This window comes from Gorilla gorilla, chromosome 17, assembly GCF_029281585.2.
Source record: "Gorilla gorilla gorilla isolate KB3781 chromosome 17, NHGRI_mGorGor1-v2.1_pri, whole genome shotgun sequence".
In the NCBI taxonomy this organism is placed as follows: Eukaryota; Metazoa; Chordata; class Mammalia; order Primates; family Hominidae; genus Gorilla; species Gorilla gorilla.
Window position 1 is genome coordinate 108,408,748 of NC_073241.2, and position 17,548 is coordinate 108,426,295.

The 17,548-nt window shown below is 39.2% G+C and overlaps 1 protein-coding gene across 13 annotated transcripts in view; it reads left to right on the forward strand.

Moving 5' to 3' along the window:
- The window catches only part of ATP9B (ATPase phospholipid transporting 9B (putative)), a 308,184-nt gene that overhangs the window by 24,486 nt on the left and 266,150 nt on the right, over positions 1–17,548 (forward strand). For 11 of the 13 annotated variants that reach the window (XM_031003705.3, XM_031003706.3, XM_063699327.1 and 8 more), the window contains exons 2-3: positions 3,331–3,504; positions 16,023–16,173. In XM_031003705.3, coding sequence (XP_030859565.1) covers positions 3,331–3,504; positions 16,023–16,173 — 325 coding nt within the window. The remainder of the gene's footprint in view (positions 1–3,330; positions 3,505–16,022; positions 16,174–17,548) is intronic. The other 2 variants (XM_055368659.2, XM_055368658.2) reach the window with 1 other exon arrangement.

Here is a 17,548-nt window from a genome sequence, read left to right on the forward strand (position 1 = left end):
TCATGCTAGAAGTTCCATGTTTCCTTGTGGCGTCATTTTCTCCATCATGAGTCTTTCTTCAGCATTCTTTCAGGGCAGATCTCTTGACAGAGTCTCTTAGTTTTCTTTCATCTGAGAACATCTTTGTTTTGCCTTCGTTCCTGAAGGACATTGTTGCTGGATGTAGACTTCTGGTTTCACAGTTCTTTTCTTTTAGCACTTCAAACATCAAGTTCCACTGTGCTTTGGCCTCCATTTTTCTCCATGAGAAATCTACAGGCATTTGAATCGATGTTCCTCTATATGTAATGAGTTGTGTTTCTCTGGCTGCTTTCAAGATTTTTTCCTTCATCTTTGCTTCTAGTAGTTTGATTATGATGTATCTTTATGTAGGTATCTTTGACTGCATCCTGTTTTAAGTTTGCTTTTTTAATTAGTAAATTTCTTTCAGCAAATTTGGGAAGCTTTTGTCCATTTTTTTCTTCACATATTTTTCTGCCTCAATCTTTTCTGGTATTCTAATAATGACATGCATGTTAGACCTTTTCATATATAAATATAGAGAAATAGTGATTATGCATGGGTGCGTGTGCACACACCCCCTCCCCCATCTGCTTAGAATTTCTGTCTACCCTAGGATGCTTGTAGAGTATTTTTAAAAAAAAGAAAAAAAGAACTTCTGTTTTTCTATTCACTTCAAGACTGTTCAACTTTATCTCATGGAGCATGGATATAATGGCTGTTTTAAAACTCCAATATGTTTTTCATACTGCAATTAGCATTTGTTGGTTGTTCTTTCTCTTGACTATTGGCCATATTTCCCTGTTACTTTGTATGTTGAGTAAGTTTGGCTTGTATCCTGGACATTTTGAGTATTGTGTGGGACTCTGGGTCTCATACTCCTTTGAAGAATGTTTTGTTTTAGCAGTGCATTGACCTGGGTAGGTTTAGACTCCCAGTTCTGTTTCACCACCAGTGGGTGGTGGTTGCAATGTCAGTTCAGTTGCAAAGCCTTGGCTGTGCCATCTGCTCCCCGCCAGTGCTTGTCAGGGCCTGTTTTGTAGGACCTGAGTAGTTCCCAGAGCCTGTCCTGTGCTTATTTGGGTTTGGGCACATTTTTGCAGCTCGGGGGTGAGCCTGGGACTTCTGTTGATTCATATACAGAATTAGGGCATCCCTCGTCCAACTTTCTCCACTGTCTGGTTTATATCCCATGTCACCAATTTCCAGGGTTGTTTTTTCTCAGCTTTATGCTTTCTGAAAGTCAGGGTTTTCTCTCAGAATTTTAGCTGTTCGTGTTGTTGTGAAGGTCCACCTGACTGGGACAGTTCTCAGGGAAAAGTTGTGTGAAAAGAGAGAACTACCAGGAACGTCCACATCCTGTTTGGACTCCAGGAGCCCATCTTCCTGTTTCCCTTGCTCTCATAGAAGGTGACTACAGTGTAGCCCTAATAGGGCTAGGAGAAACAAAAAAGGAAAAGAGAAAAAAACGTTCTGCTTTGCAAGAGCCCCCTTTGCTGGGGCTGTGGCTAGAAAGGGTGGGTTTCTTCTGGAGTTTGCACTCTGCATATTGTGGGCAATGCAGATAGAGTCTTCACTTTGACAAGAACTCTGCATTGGACTTCAAGAGCCTGTTTTAGATACCTGGAGCTAAGCTGCCCTTGTCTTGAAACTGTGTGTGTCAGCCTCATCAACTGGAGGTCTGAAAGGAGGAAGAATTACTAGGAATGAAAATATGCCAGGTTGTGATCAGAAATATGATTCCATCGTACACGACATGTACACTCGGCCACAGCATACGCGTACCTTCATATCACCCATGCCTTTTGGCCTCTGAGTACTTAAAACGTGCTGTTTCTCTTTGAGTTTTCTAGGCAGTGAGGACTGCATGACTGGGTTCCTGAGACTCCCTGTATTCTCTTGAAAAAAGAAAAGTCTTCCACAATACTGACCTATCTCTAAATTGCACTTTAGCAGAATGTGCTATAATTGCCTGCTTATGTGTTCGATTCCTATTTTTTGTTTCTGAAGAGCTCTTAATTTCCACTTATTGCTCCTTTCCTTCCCCTCACCAACAAGCCTTTCAAGAGGTGCATCCTTCTTCCCATGTGGACTTCTGCCCCCAACATTGATGCCTTACTTACCAAGCTTGCTGCCTTGGCTCTATGCACCCTCCTGTAGGTCCCCCAGTAACCAGTGCTGTGATCACAGACCTATTGCCCTTAGACTCTTTCTGGGTATAATTTTTATCCATGGTCTGCCGTTGCTAGGGCCCCCAGTCCTGTTTTCCCCCTAAGCTGCCTGGCTGTGATCCAGACTGGACTCTGGACCTGGCTTTGTTGGTTTGGAATACTTACTTTTCTCCTTATGTGTCAATTAAGGATGGTACTATCTCTGTCCCTTATTTATGTTTTAATAGTGGGTTTTGGTTAGTTTTAGCTGTCTTCTATATGGAATTTAGAGAATGTTAAAAAAGATTTCAATATAAATGACTGCCTTTATCCCAGAGGAACCCATGAGTCTGCTTTTTCAGTTTTTACATTGAGACAATGCCTCCACAAATACTTGATGCAAAATTCAGTAAGACAGCACTTGTTGAATCACCATTATAGTTTCTGACAAATTGTTCTCAAAAAGGTTAAGTTTTAATTTTTTAAAGATAAATTACATTTGTGATTGAGGAAGGATAAAAGGAACAGTTTTGATGATAGGCTGCCTGTTTCTTGGAATCAAGAGGATTGTTGAGCTTTAAAAGGTCTGCTGGTTGTTGAGATTTTTTCATTGAATAGCGCATTTTAGTGAAGAGAATAACAGAATAAATGGGACATAGCATCATTCCCCAAAGATATAAACTGTCAGCAAACCAAGGGATGATGTTGATACCTTTCAGATACAGACAGCTACATACTGTCAAAAGTCACTTCTAGAATGTTGGTTGATGACTTAAAGTTGTGTAACATAGAGTGTTTAGATGTTGCTTGGAGTGAACATTCTTTGCTATAGTCATGTTTCAGAAGATTGGTTTTTTCTGACTGGATTAAGTGCAGTGAGGAGCTGTTGAGCAGCATTGGTTGTGCTGTCAGGCTGCCCATCCGCACCACAGATGCCTCCAGGATTATGCTCACAGCACGGTTAACAGAGACTTCTTCAGCTAGCACAGGCCTCGTTGGGCAGCTTTTTTACCTTAGCTAACTTATTCCTTTGCAAAAGAAAGCAGCCTCTGCAGTCTTATTTATAATGCTTTCCCTCAGCTGAAGACAGCCTAATTTGAGGAAATATTGTCCCTAAATGAAACACACTGTAAAGAAGACTGCTTGGCCTATCTCAGCACTCCATTTTTACCCTGACTAGGTACCAGCTGGAGGATGAGTCTGCACATTTGGATGAAATGCCACTAATGATGTCTGAAGAAGGCTTTGAGAATGAGGAAAGTGATTACCACACCTTACCACGAGCCAGGATAATGCAAAGGAAAAGAGGACTGGAGTGGTTTGTCTGTGATGGCTGGAAGTTCCTCTGTACCAGGTTTGTTATCCATTGCTACCTAATTTCCTTATATGCTAAGGTTACTTATAAGGTTAGCTTCTAATATACTTATTAGCTATATTAATATAAAAACTCAAGGAGATATTCCTTAAATGATATCATGGAGATTATCAGTACATTAATCAAAGCCAAACAATGCTAATATGAAAGGAAAGGAGAGCCAAATTATTATCTTATGAGAAGTTTTAATGGTTAAAAGCTGGAGGCCGGGTGTGGTGGCTCATGCCTGTAATCCCAGCACTTCGGGAGGCTAAGGCGGGCAGATCACTTTGAGCTCAGGAGTTCGAGACCAGCCTGGACAACATGGTGAAACCCCATTTCTACTAAAAATACAAAAATTAGCCGGGCGAGATTGTGAGCTCCTGTAATCCCAGCTACTAGGGAGGCTGAGGCAGGGGAATCACTTGAACCTGGGAGGTGGAGGTTACAGTGAGCCGAGATCGAGCCACTGCACTCCATCCTGGGCAATGGAGTAAGACTCTTGTCTCAAAAAAAAAAAAAAAAAAGCTAGAGAAAATTAGTGACTTTATAGCTAATGCATGATAGAATTAATAATGGTTGCTCTATCAACATTTATAAATGGTTTTTCTTTTTCTTCCCAAAAGATAGATATGGGCCTATATTCCTCCGGTATATCTTTTACTCAGATTTACCTATATTTTTCCCCACATTTTGCTACATTTATTTTATTATTCTTTTTATATCATTATTTTTCTGAGTCATTTCAGACTAGGTTGATTACTTCATTCCTCTTCTTAATTCTTCAGTGTGTATTTTCTAAGAAATAGGTATTTTCTTATATAACCTTAGTACAGTTATCAAATTCAGGAAATTTAACATTGATACAATGCTTTGTATCTACTTTAAGTTTATATTTCAATGTTGTCTATCATCCCAGTAATGTCCTTTGTAGCCTTATTTTCTCTAGTACTGGGTATGGTCACATGTCACATTTAGGTGGCATGCTTTTTTAGTGTCTTTTAATCTGGAGTAGTAGTTTATTGCTTATCTTTCATTCCATTGACATTTTTGAAGAATGAAGATCAGTTATTATATAGAATGTTTCACATTCTGTTTTGTTTGTGTTTCCTCGCAGTTAAACTCAGCTTAAGCACCCTCTGTGGAATACTGTGTAAGTGATGCTATGGCCTTCTCAGGGTGTTTGATTCCTGTTTGATTGATTTCTGGTCTTCCCTTTATTTTCTCTCTTATTTTGTTTGACTTTAACTCGCTTTTCTTTTTCTAGCTTCATAAGATGAATGCTCAGGTCTCCAATATTCTTCCTTTTTCCTTTCTAAAAATAGGTGCATTTAAGTTTTGACAGGTATTATCATTAAGTTCAAAATCTATTTCTTTTTTCCTTTCTTTTCTTTTTTCTTTCTTTTCTTTTCTTGAGACGGAGTCTTGCTCTGTTGCCAGGCTGGAGTGCAGTGGTGTGATGTCGGCTCACCTCAACCTCCGCCTTCTGGGTTCAAGCGATTCTCCTTCCTCAGCCTCCTGAGTAGCTGGGACTACAGATGTGCACCAGCATCCCCGGCTAATTTTTGTATTTTTAGTAGAGATGGGGTTTCGCCAAGTTGGCAGGCTGGTCTCAAACTCCTGACCTCAAGTGATCTGCCTGCCTTGGCCTCCCTTAGTGTTGGAATTATAGGCGTGAGCCACCGTCCCTGGGCCGAAATATTTTCTAATTTCCATTGTCATTTCTACTCTAAATCCATGTTTGATTTAGAACTATGTTGCTTGATTTCCAAAGTTAGAGATTTTTTCTAGTTAACTTTTTATAATTATTATCATTTTAAATAGAGACCAGGTCTTGCTATGTTGCCCAGGCTGGTCTTGAACTCCTGAGCTTAAGTGATCCACCTCAGCCTCCCAAAGTGCTGGGATTATAGGCATGAGTCACCATGCCCAACCTGTTTTTTGCAGTTATTTTTTTGTAATTGATTTGTATCTGAATTTCATGAGGCCATTGAATATACTTATAATTTTAAAAAATGGGCCAGGTGCAGTGGCTCACGCCTGTAATCCCAGCACTTTGGGAGGCTGAGGCAGGTGGATCACGAGGTCAAGAGATTGAGACCATCCTGGCCAACACGGTGAAACCCTGTCTCTACTAAAAGTACAAAAATTAGCTGGGCATGGTGGTGTGCACCTGTAGTCCCAGCTACGTGGGAGGCTGAAGCACAGGAGAATCACTTGAACCCAGGAGGCAGCGGTTGCAGTGAGCCGAGATCATGCCACTGCACTCCAGCCTGGCAACAGAGTGAGACTCTGTCTCAAAAAATAAAATAAAAATTTCAGTGTTTGTAATGTGTTGAGACTCACTTTATGGTTCATCATATAGACAACTTGTAGCAGATTTTCTTTGTGTATTTGAAAATAATTTGTATTTTTCAGTTGTTAAGTACACTGCTCTGTATGTCAATGAAGTCATAGTTGTTGGTTGTCTAGTTCAAATCTGTGTTGCTGTTCATGGTTTGCTTGTTTGTCAGTTACTGAGAGACTTCATGAGTTTCTAAACATCCATGTGGATGTGTCTTCTTTTGGTTAATTTTGGAGTGTGTTATTAGATGATGGACATTTAGGATTATTAACCTTTTCAGTTGACCTTTTATTGTCTTTAATTGTTCCTCTTTTATCTTTAAATATACTTTGTGAAGACTTGTCTAATTTCAATAAAACTATACCAGCTTTTTTGATTAATGTTTGCATGGTATATATTGTCATTCTTTTACTTTTTAAAAAAATTTTAAAAAATTTTGAATTTGGAAATAATTAGTTACAGGAATTGCAAAAATAGTATAGAGGGGTCCTGTATTAGTTCATTTTCACACTGCTAATAAAGACATACCCGAGACTGGGCAATTTACAAAAGAAAGAGGTTCAGTTAGACTCACAGTAGTTCCACATGGCTGGGGAGGCCTCACAATTATGGCAGAAGGCAAGGAGGAACAAGTCACATCTTATGTGGGTGGCAGCAGGCAAAGAGAGCTTGTGCAGAAAAACTCCTGTTTTTAAAATCATCAGATTTCGTGAGACTCATTCACTATCAGGAGAACAGCCCAGGAAAGACCCACCCCCATAACTCAATCACCTCCCACAACAGGTGGGAATTGTGGGAGTTAAATGCAAGATGAGATTTGGGTGGGGACACAGCCAAACCATATCAGGTTTCTTGTATTTTTGACCCAGTTTACCCCAGTTGTTACATCTTATGTAACTATAATATGAAACCAGGACACTTACCTTGGCACAGTGTGTGTGCGCAGTTCTCGGTGATTTCATCAGGTGTTGATCTTGTAATCACCACTGCAGCCAAGATGCAGAACCATTCCAACCCCACAGGGAGCTTCCCGTGCCACAGCCACTCCTGTCCCTCTGAGCCCTGGCCTTGGAAACCACTCATCAGTTCTGCATCTCGTTTTAATATCAAGAATGTTACATAACTGAAATTACTCAATATGTGATACTTAAAAATTTTTCTATTTTTTTTTCGATATTGTAGTGATATCTGTATTATGTGATTTGTTTTTTGAGGCTGGCCTATTTCATTCTACATAATGCTGTGAGAGCCATCCAAGCTGTTGTGTAGGTTGTGTCAAGTTTTTGGATATTAGAAATAAGGCTGCCATGAACAATTGTGTACATTTGTGTGTGTGGATGTGTGTGGACAAAAGTTTTCATTTCTCTGGAATAAATGTCCAGAAACTTCATTGCTGGGTTGTATGGTAAGTGTGTATTTAGCTTTTTAAGAAACTGCCAAAATATTTCCCAGAGTGGCTGTACCATTTTACATTTGCACTAGCAGTGTTTGAGAGATCCAGTTTATTGTCACTGTTTTTGATTGTAGCTGTTCTAGTAGATATGGAGTGATGGTTCATTGTGTTTTTCATTCCCATTTTCTTAATGCTAGGGAGGTTGGACATCTTTTTGCCATTTGTGTACTCTCGTAAGTAAATGTTTTTCCATCTTTAATTTCTACTTGTGTTGTTTATTATTTTTTTCTTGTTGAATTTGGAGAGTTCTTTACATATTCTAACTATGGGTCCTCTATCAGACATGTAGTTGGACATATTTTCTTTCTTTCCTTTTTTTTTTTTTTTTTTTCTTTTTTTTTGAGACGGAGTCTCGCTCTGTCACCCAGGCTGGAGTGCAGTGGCTCGATCTTGGCTGACTGCAACTTCCGCCTCCTGGGTCCAAGCCATTCTCCTGCCTCAGCCTTTGGAGTAGCTGGGACTACAGGTGCCCACCACCATGCCTGGCTAAGTTTTTTTTGTGTATTTTAGTAGAGGCAAGGTTTCACCATGTTGCCAGTCTGTATCTTGTCTTTCCATCCGTTGAGATTCAGAGAGACTTCACTGGATCCAGTGTTTTAAAAATTTTGGTGAGGTCTGAATTATTGCTTTTGTTACTTTTGTGAATTGTGCTTTTGGTGTTGCATCTAAGAATTTCACAGAACTCTTTGTTGAAGATGTTCTTGCATGCATTTTATAGCTTTACATTTGAATATTTAAAAAATTTTTTTTGGTGAGGTGAGAGGTTTAGGTTGAAGTTCATTTTTTAGCCAGTGTGTATCCAAATGTTCTAATACCACTTGATTGTACATGAGCGGGGCTGTCTGTGGCCTTGGTTCTGTTCTCTTCTCCATCTCATCAGTGTGTCAGTTCCTGCCAGTACCACACGGTGTGCTGTACCGTGGTTTGTAGAAAGTCTTAACATGGGTAGGCTAATTCTTCTTACTTTTTTCAGAAATCTTTAAGTTATTCTAGTTCCTTTGCCTTCCCTTAGAAATTTTAGAATAATCTTGTTCATATCTACAAAATCCTTACTAGGATTTTGATAGGACTTGTGTTGAACCTATATATTATATTAGTTTGGGGGGGTTGACATGTTTCCTGTGTTGAGTCTTCTAGATCATGAACATGGTACTTTTTGCTCCATTTTATTTGGAGATAATTTGATCTCTTTCACTAGCGTTTTGTAGTTTTCAGCATGCAAACATTAGATTTACTCCTAAGTGTTTAACTTTTTGGAGTGATCATAAATGGTTTGGTATTTTAAATTTTGGATTCCACATTCTCATTGCTAGTGTGTAGAAATACAGTTGATTTTGTATGTTAGATCCTTTATCCTATAACCTTGCTGAACTCACTGGTGCTAAGAGTGGTTTTGTAGATTCCTTGTAATCTATAAAGACAGTCATGCCATCTGCAGATAGCAGTGGTATTACTTCTTCCGTTATGGTCTGTGTGCCTTGCCTTGTGGAGCTGGCTGGAACGTACAGCATTGTGCAGTAGCGAGAAGGGTCACCGTCACCTTGTTCTTTCCCAGGCGGGAGCTGACAGTATAGCAGCATTAAGCAGATATGGACTGTGGGTTTTTTAAAGATATTACTTAACTAAACCAAATAACTATTTGTAGTTATTTTTTTTTTTTTTTAAGAAATCTATCTTGTATTAAGAAACAAAACAAAGCATTGGCAGGAGAAGTGCTCTAATACATAGTTTTGTCAGACCCAGAAACAGGCTCTGGAGATGTAAGTTGCAGAGTCCTTATTGTGGTGATCGTGGAAGCCACACAGAAGGATGATGTTCTTGAAAAGGTTGGGAGACATGTGGTATACCTCTGTGAAGAATAAGGAGGTGACACCTTTGGAAAGAGGATGTATTGGAAAGGAAGAATAGTATCCATCCTCTTTGGCATGAGGAAAACTAGGGGAGGAAGAATGAAATAGTGGTGGTGACTGTGACTTCTATTCTCAATTGGGAACATCAGGTCAATTGAGTAAGGATATCATTAGGATTCAGACGAGGGCTGAAAAAAATGGGAAAATTTGGTCACGCTTTGGTAGAGATCATCAATAATCAGCAAAGGAAAATCAATAATAATTTGTATTGAACTTGGCATAAATTTATGGTGATGAGTCCATCAGGGAAGAGCCTGGGTGATGACAGAGCTGGCTGAGGAAGTGTGGTGTGGGGAGTTGTGGTGAGGTAGGCCCCCACGACGTTGTGAATTGATGAGTTTGTAGGGGCAGAGAGTTGACTGCTACCAATTTGCTTAGGCTAAGTGCTCTTCTTCTGTGGTCCATATGGTCCCTTCTTAAAGAAGGTGGGTGTTCTCACCACTATTTACAGCCAAGAACCGGAAGAGTCCCTTTTGTGACAGCTAAGAGCCAGCCCAGAAATTGAACCAGGTCCCGACCTGGTGACCTAAAGCCCTTCCTTTTTGCACCCTGGACTGGGAATTTTGCTAGGATAAGGACGCGTGGCCCGAAGAAGACCCTGATTTGCTGTCTTTGAAGTGGAATAGCTCTGTGGCAAATGCCTGGTCTCCCCATCCTAGAGGGACATCACCGTGGAGATCATTGGGTTGAGGAGGTTGAGGATCTGTGTCTAGGCCGTTAGGTGATTTTTAGTGTGTGTGGAAAATCATTGGGTATTGGGGGAGACTGCAGGATGTTCATAGAGGAAGTGGGAACTGGGCACTGATGGGTGCAGTGCTGGGGGCATGGGCAATGCAGTGTTCATGGTGGGGACTCTTCACAGACCCTGTGTGTTTTGGAAGTGGTACTTATTTGGCCATAGTAGTAACAGTAGCATACCAGCACTGTACTAGTCAGGTAGTTAACAAGAATTGCGGGCTTTAGAATGTTCTCAGTCTCATCATAGTGTTAAATAGATTATTGAATTAATTTTTCTGGTTTTTCACATGATTTTGTTTTTACCAAGTGAAACATAACAGCCAAATTTTAGGTTTTACTTATACTCCTTTTCTTAAGGAAAATATTAAGAATATACTTGAAAATATAGATGGTAGCAGCAAAAACACCCGTGTTTGCGGGAGTTAAAACAGCTTAGTAAAATATCCTAGATTTGTCTAGGAAGTCTTTATCTTTTTTTTTTTTTTTTCTCTTTGAGACAGGCACTCTCTTGCCCAGGCTGGAGTGCAGTGGTGCCATTATGGCCCACAGCAGCCTTGACCTCCAGGGCTCAAGCAATTCTTTCACCACACCTCCCAAGTAGCTGGGACTGCAGTCATGTGCCACCACACCCGGCTAATTTTTTTATTTTTATAGAGGCAGGGTCTGTCTATGTTGTCTAGGCTGAAAGTCTTTATTTTAATAAATTGTGATCATGTGGAAAAAGCTAGCTGAGCCATCTTGGCAGGCTGTAATCAGTCTATATGGCACTAAGGAATGTCCTACTGCCATATGGGATGAGAAGCGACCTGAGGTATTGTCATGCTGTTCTTATTCAGGAGATACCTGCTACACTGAGAAATCGTTATGGAAATTAAACCCTGCACGTTAGAGAACCAAACTATACATTTAGCAAGTAGATTGGTCTTCTTTGTTTCTTATAAATTTTCAGTTGTGAATGTTTGCTACTTTTTAATTTCCCAAATACCAGGCATTATAAAATTCACTGTTACTAACATTATTTGGTGGCTCAAAGAATAGATTTATACAGTTAGTTTAACTGCAGGAGGAAAATGTTCGGAATCTTGCAATACAGGTAGATTGTAACTATTATTAATGAGTTGTAAATATTTAAGTGTATTTCTATTTGTAGATCCTGTAAGTAGTAAGGATCATTTTTAAATTATTATTAAAAGACTGAGCGAGTAGGCTTTACTTTCTTCATGGCTTGAGACCTGCTTTCTCATTTTTATTTGACAAAAATCCCAACTTGGACACTTTGAAAAAATTGTTCTGGTATCTGTCTTTTAAAACTTTGAATCTTTTTCATGTGAGTGAATACACCTTTCTGTAAGCGGTTGTGAGGCATATTGATAGTTCTCTGATCTGGGTTAATGTCTTTCTCACGAGATTTACATTTCACTTGTTATCAAAAATCACTTTGTCCTTAGGAAAGTGGAGCCAGTGAATGGCATTTCCATAAGAGGGGAGGGGAGGTATCAAATGCTGGGATTATTCCTAGTTCTAATGTCCTCAACTAATCGGCAGACGTTGAGGGCACAGAAGCATGGGCGAATGTGCTCATCTTTTAAGAATACATCAGCATTGTGTTGCTTTTAAATTGGTGACCATAGGTATCTGTTGGATATAATAATTGTCTAATTTTTGGGGGGTGGAGAGAAAGGAGGCTAACACTGTGGGAATTATTTAACTATGACTAGTTAACATTTTAGAAGATAGGCTCTTGATGTGTTAAAATGCTTTGTTTAATGTTATAATTTGATTATAGAGGCATTTTGTGAAAAGCTACTAATCCTAAAACATTTTAAGAAAAAGTATAACTTGTACACTGCTGGATATAGTTTCAGCTGGACTTGATGATGTAAGGCGATTTAAATATAAGGGGGAAAGTGTTCCTGAATAATCGATAATTTAGAAACTATTTCGCGTACATAGAAATGCTATTGAGTAAAGCTCCTAGTTACTGTCTCCCAAGGACTTCTGTTTGCTTCTCCCTCGTTTTTGCAATATTTGCCAGTATGCCTTCCTCACATTTGTGTCCTCAAAAATTCCCCATATTTCATTTTCCTTTTTAGCTCTACTACTCAGTGAGGCTTAAACATACTGTTTTCGTTACAGTGTTTCTGTATCCTTGGGGCTCATGCCCTTTACTGCTAGCATGGAAGTCGCCTGACTCCCCTGCGTAGTGGTTTCTGGCTGCATGATCCAGGGGCAGTTCTGGTGCACCTGCAGGTCTTTCACACCTCATGCCTGTTGCGAGTGTATTTGTTCAGTTTTGTGTAGTAGCACATGATATGATAGTGGCGTCTTAACCACTACTTTATTCTGTCTGTACACAATAAAATTATTAGTAGCACAGTGATATGAATAACATAATTATATCATCAAAGTCTAGGCATCTTAGATTTACTGGTACAGGGTTATAGAGGAAAAAACTGAGTAAAATGTTGAATATTTATGTTTTTAGCAGTGGGCATTGAATTTAGAGTTTCTCGAGTGAGAGTGATGTCAGTGAGGCATTAGTTCATTTAGTTGCTGACAGTGATGGTGACGTTAAGGTTTCTGTCGTGGCTGCTGTTTACAGTGCTCATGTAATGCAGACAGTGGTCTTGCGTTTATAGTGTCGTTTGTCTGGAAGAACATGTTAATATCAGATAATGCTATAAAGCTTATATTTTCTAAATTTTATATGTATCTTTTCAGATACTTAGATCTTAATATTTGATTTTTCATTTTGAATTTGTCTGACTTTTGTATACTAGAATATCAGAGTAGATAATTATGTGTCTTAGAGCAAAAATTCATATCTGAGTCCGTTCCTGAAGAATTTTGCTCTATTTGAAATGCTGAAGAGAAATGTGTTCGTATGAAGCCTGTCTTGCACCTGTGGCCCAGCTTGCAATGTGCTCTGTTGATGCCACTGCTGTCCAGTAGAACTCACTGTAGTAATGGAATATTCTCCATCTGGGATGTCCATTATGGTAGCCACTAGCCAGGGTGCCCACTGAGCTCTTGAGATGTGGCTGATGTGACTGAGGAACTGGATGGTAAGCTTTATTTAATTTTAATTAATGGAAATGCAAGTTGCCACTTGGGGCCGATGGATGCTCATTTGGACGGTCCAGGCCTGGGTACTCTTTGTGCCCAAGCTACTGTTGGGAGGAGGGTGACCTTTTGAGTGGGATGTTGGGAGGCAGGAGAGTGAAGACCGAGGCCTCGGGGGCTTCCTCCGTGGGCGGCATTGTGCTGAGCCTTCGTAGTGTGTAGACTCCACTCTTGTCAGTGCTTTGCAGATGAGTGAACAGAGACTCAGACCAAGGAGCTTCCATAGGGTCACTTGCTGGTGATTGTCTCCAAAACATGACTTTAAAATCCATGTTTTTCCATTGTGTTTTGTTGCCTGCTCACAAGTGATTCATTTTTTTTCCATCATCTCTTGAATGGCTGTGGTGCCATGCCTGGGCTGAGGAAAGGCGGTGCATGAACTTGAGCAAGAGCTGGCCTCTGCCTGTTGTCAGCTCAGTGAATGGACATGATACTGATGTGGCAGGAGGTTGAGATCCAGGCTCTGGTTTCAACTCTGCCATTGACTAGTGGTTTAGTCTTAGAGAAGTCACTTGCCTGTGGGACCTCCAGTTTTCTCGTCTATGTGATGTGGGAGTTCGGCATCAGTATAGTGTAGTTGCAGTTGTCTGAGATGGTAATTCTTAGGTAACATAACTAGGATTTTCCTGGCACTAGGAGTGTGTGCTGTCACCAGATAAAAGAGTGATGATTTATAGCTGCTGTTGGTGGGAGGAGTTGGGGAAGGAGTGCCTATGAGCCCCTGCCATGGGGGAAGGCGACTCAGAGTGGAAGAGAGCACAGAGCAGTTGCAGTCTGCATGGCACCACAGCAGGGGTGCTGGAGGGAAGGAGGCATGTGAGTGTTCGAGATGGACAGTACAAGCAAGAGGTAAGGTGAGAGAAATAGTCATTGAAAGCTTACTCTATTTTATTTGAAGCCTTATTTAAGTTTTCTTTCATTCAAGCATAAACAGATCAAATATTATCAGCATTTTATTGAAATCTACTTGACCATTTCCTTTCCTACCCTACCAAAAATATTAATGGTGAACATACTTGTTTTGGCAATCTTAAATCACTTTAATACCACCCTGATTTATAACTGTTGTGGACTTGAAAGTATGCTTTCAGTTTGGAGGTGTTTGGGTTTATTGTTTCAAAAGTGCTGATGGCAGTGCTAAGATGTTCCACTCTTGCAAAGCTCAGTCTTTGTGTGCTGCGGTAGAAGTTCTAGAATAAGGGTGGGGGGAGCTGGCTTGCTTGGCTATCCCCGTGGCAGAGCATCAGCCCCGTGAGAGAGCACCGCTTAAGGGAGCAGTGCTTGGCAGTCCTTTACGTGCTAGAACAGTCCCTGTTAGGGATGCGCAGCCTCCACAGAACCAACCTCTGACCTTTCAATGTGAGGATCTTCCCAGCACAGCTGAGAATTAAGTGGATATTCATAGGGATAGTACCAACTTCAGTTGAGACACACACACACGCCCTCATAAGGAATGCTACTATGGGAGATTTATGAAGTTTACTTCATATATTCAAATTCATAAATTCAAATACTGAAACCTGCAAGTTTTCAGTATTTGTAAAGTGATTTCTAAAGCAGGAGAGCATTACGATTATAGTAAAGGTGTGGCACTCCAGCATGGGAGACAGCAATTCTGAGATGGAGCTCTGATGTGTCAGCCTCATTTTGTATTCAGCCTTATGGTGTCATTTTCATGCAAAACTTTTTGTTAACTTTTAAGCTTCCTTTGTCACAAACATGAAGAATATTTGACTTATACGGCAGGCTTTCTATTCTAGCCTTGAATACAATTAGAAGGTGAGATTTAACAACTTCCTTTAATAAGCCATTCTGAGTCTTTCTCTACATTTTGAAAATTTAAATTAAACCAAAATTTTAATACTGAAGTTTAAATTCATGATTATTTTGTGCTTAAAAGAGATGAATTTGATACCTTTTCATCATTTTCTGCGGTATTTTTAGAAACTCTATACTCTCTACCCCAAAATAATGGTTTGGATGACCAAGAAGGGGAAGAGTTGTGCTCCTGAAACCCAGACACTATTGGAACAGGGTAAATGTAAAATTAAAATATTTACTGCATAGATGAAGAGAGCTATGTGGAAATACAGTCAAGCTTTTATTATCATTAGAATATCACAGGAAACATTTGTATCCTCTTTAAATATTGGATTGAGCTGTCTTTTTTTTTTTTTTTTTTTAAGATGGAGACTCACTCTTTCGCCCAGGCTGAAGTGCAGTGGCATTGTCTTGGCTCACTGCAACCTCTGCCTCCTGGGTTCAAGCTATTCTCCTGCCTCAGCCTCCTGAGTAGCTGGGATTGCAGGTGCCTGCCACCATGGCTGGCTAATTTTTGTATTTTTAGTAGAGATGGGGTTTTACCACATTGGCCAGGCTGGTCTTGAACTCCTAACCTCAGGTGATCCGCCTGCCTCGGCCTCCCAAAGTGCTGGGATTACAGACGTGAGCCACCACACCTGGCCTGAGCTGTAAGTCTTAATATTGCATTAGTTAATACTACTGGAAAAGCCATTTTTTAAGAGTGGAAAAAGTGATTATTACTTCAGAGAATGAGCCACATCCTGGATTAATTGAAATCCAAGGACCTTTATCATTGAAAAGTGTAATGGGCATTACCAGTAGGTAACCTATAGCTATACCTTTTCTCACCATATAGAGCATTGACTGCTTCAGAATATTAATGGTTTTATTTTGCCAATAAGAGTGTCTAAACAGAAAGATAATTCCCCTGGGGTACATTTATATAAGACTTTGTATTTTTATGTCAAATTTAAATTTGTGTAACCAACCTATTATAAGAAAAACCCCACAAATTAGCATTAGGTGTGCTATTAGTGTGTGGTGAATACAGAAACAATCAATATTGACTCTAAATATGTACAATTAGTTTGAACTTTTTTAAAAAGCAAAAAAAAAATACACAATACATATCTTTTGTTTCATACAGTTGCTGTGGTTGGCTGATAAATATTTGTCGAAGAAAGAAAGAACTGAAAGCTCGCACAGTATGGCTTGGATGTCCTGAAAAGTGTGAAGAAAAACATCCCAGGAATTCTATAAAAAATCAAAAATACAATGTGTTTACCTTTATACCTGGGGTAAGACTATTGCATTCTTGGAGATGGGTTGTGTGTCCGAGATTGCTGGCTTCCTTTGCTATAGGATGGAGCCTGTTGAGACTCTGACTTAGGTATTGAGTTGTGTCACATCCAAATCAGTGTCCTTTTGCTTTTGAACCATCTGTGTTCCCAGTAATCGCTAAATAATTCATATGTATTTTTAATGGCTACATCATAGAGTTCAGCTCAAGAAAATGTACAATTTGATTATTGCCTTCAGTTCTTAATAAACATCATGTTTATATTATTTTAGAAATATAGACATAATGAAGTAAAGGTAAATAAAATTAACAGAAAACAAGTTATACATTTTGTTTGGCTGGGAACTAGTTTGGAGAAAACAGTAAATGTAATGTTTAAACCTTGCCAAGAGATTTGGCAAAGAAAATGAAACAATTTTTTATACTGAAATGATACAGTAACAAAGTATCTGTAATATGCATATTTATATATAGATGTCTTTGCTACTTCACATTATAAATCTCAGACCTTATATTGTTATATCATTAGTTATCTTTAATTGGGTATTATTGCTAAATTTAAATACTGTAGTTTAAATATTTTATTACTTTTGTTGCTAGTGATATTACTGGCTTAAATTATAAAACAGTTCATATACAATTAGGATAGTTGAATAATTTTTGTGTTTTGTATGTCATTCCTTATTTTAATAGATTTATTTATCTTTCTAAAGGAAAAGGAAGCTGGTATTGATTATATTTCTATATCAAAGTTTTTGGCATGTTTTATGTCTTTTATTTGCAAGAAAAGCTCTTGATTACATGGAATGTGGATTGCTTTATCTTGTATATTTAATTTAAATAATCATGCTGACATTGTATTTGGCATTGATTTTACTCCCACCCCCACCTCATCCCCATCCACGTAGTGATTGGCAAATACTTGATATCTAATATACTTCTTTATTAAAACCCACAAAACTAATGGCTTCATAATTAAAAGACAGACCTTTTGTCAGGATAATAAAATGTAAACTGTCTTACAGGCAGATAAATATTCACATCTTTATTGAATGAAGCCACTGTTTTCTGCTTAGGTTTAAATTATTAAATACTCACAGATCTCAGAGATTGGCTAAGCAGTGTACGTTTTCCTAAAGGTCAGCAGGTTCAGTCAGTAGACAGTAGAGTATTGATTGCAGTCGTTTAAAGCCAGCAGTGCAGCTTAACTTTGATCAGTGTAAGTCCACACAGCCTGCCCAGATTGGCCGCATGCTGAAAATACCTGTGGATGTGACTGTATGATGATTACCATGTGTATGAGTTTTTTATCTTAGATCGTCTCTGAAATTAGTCTTTTCATCTAAAATGTAGTATTTTAGAAACATTTGGTA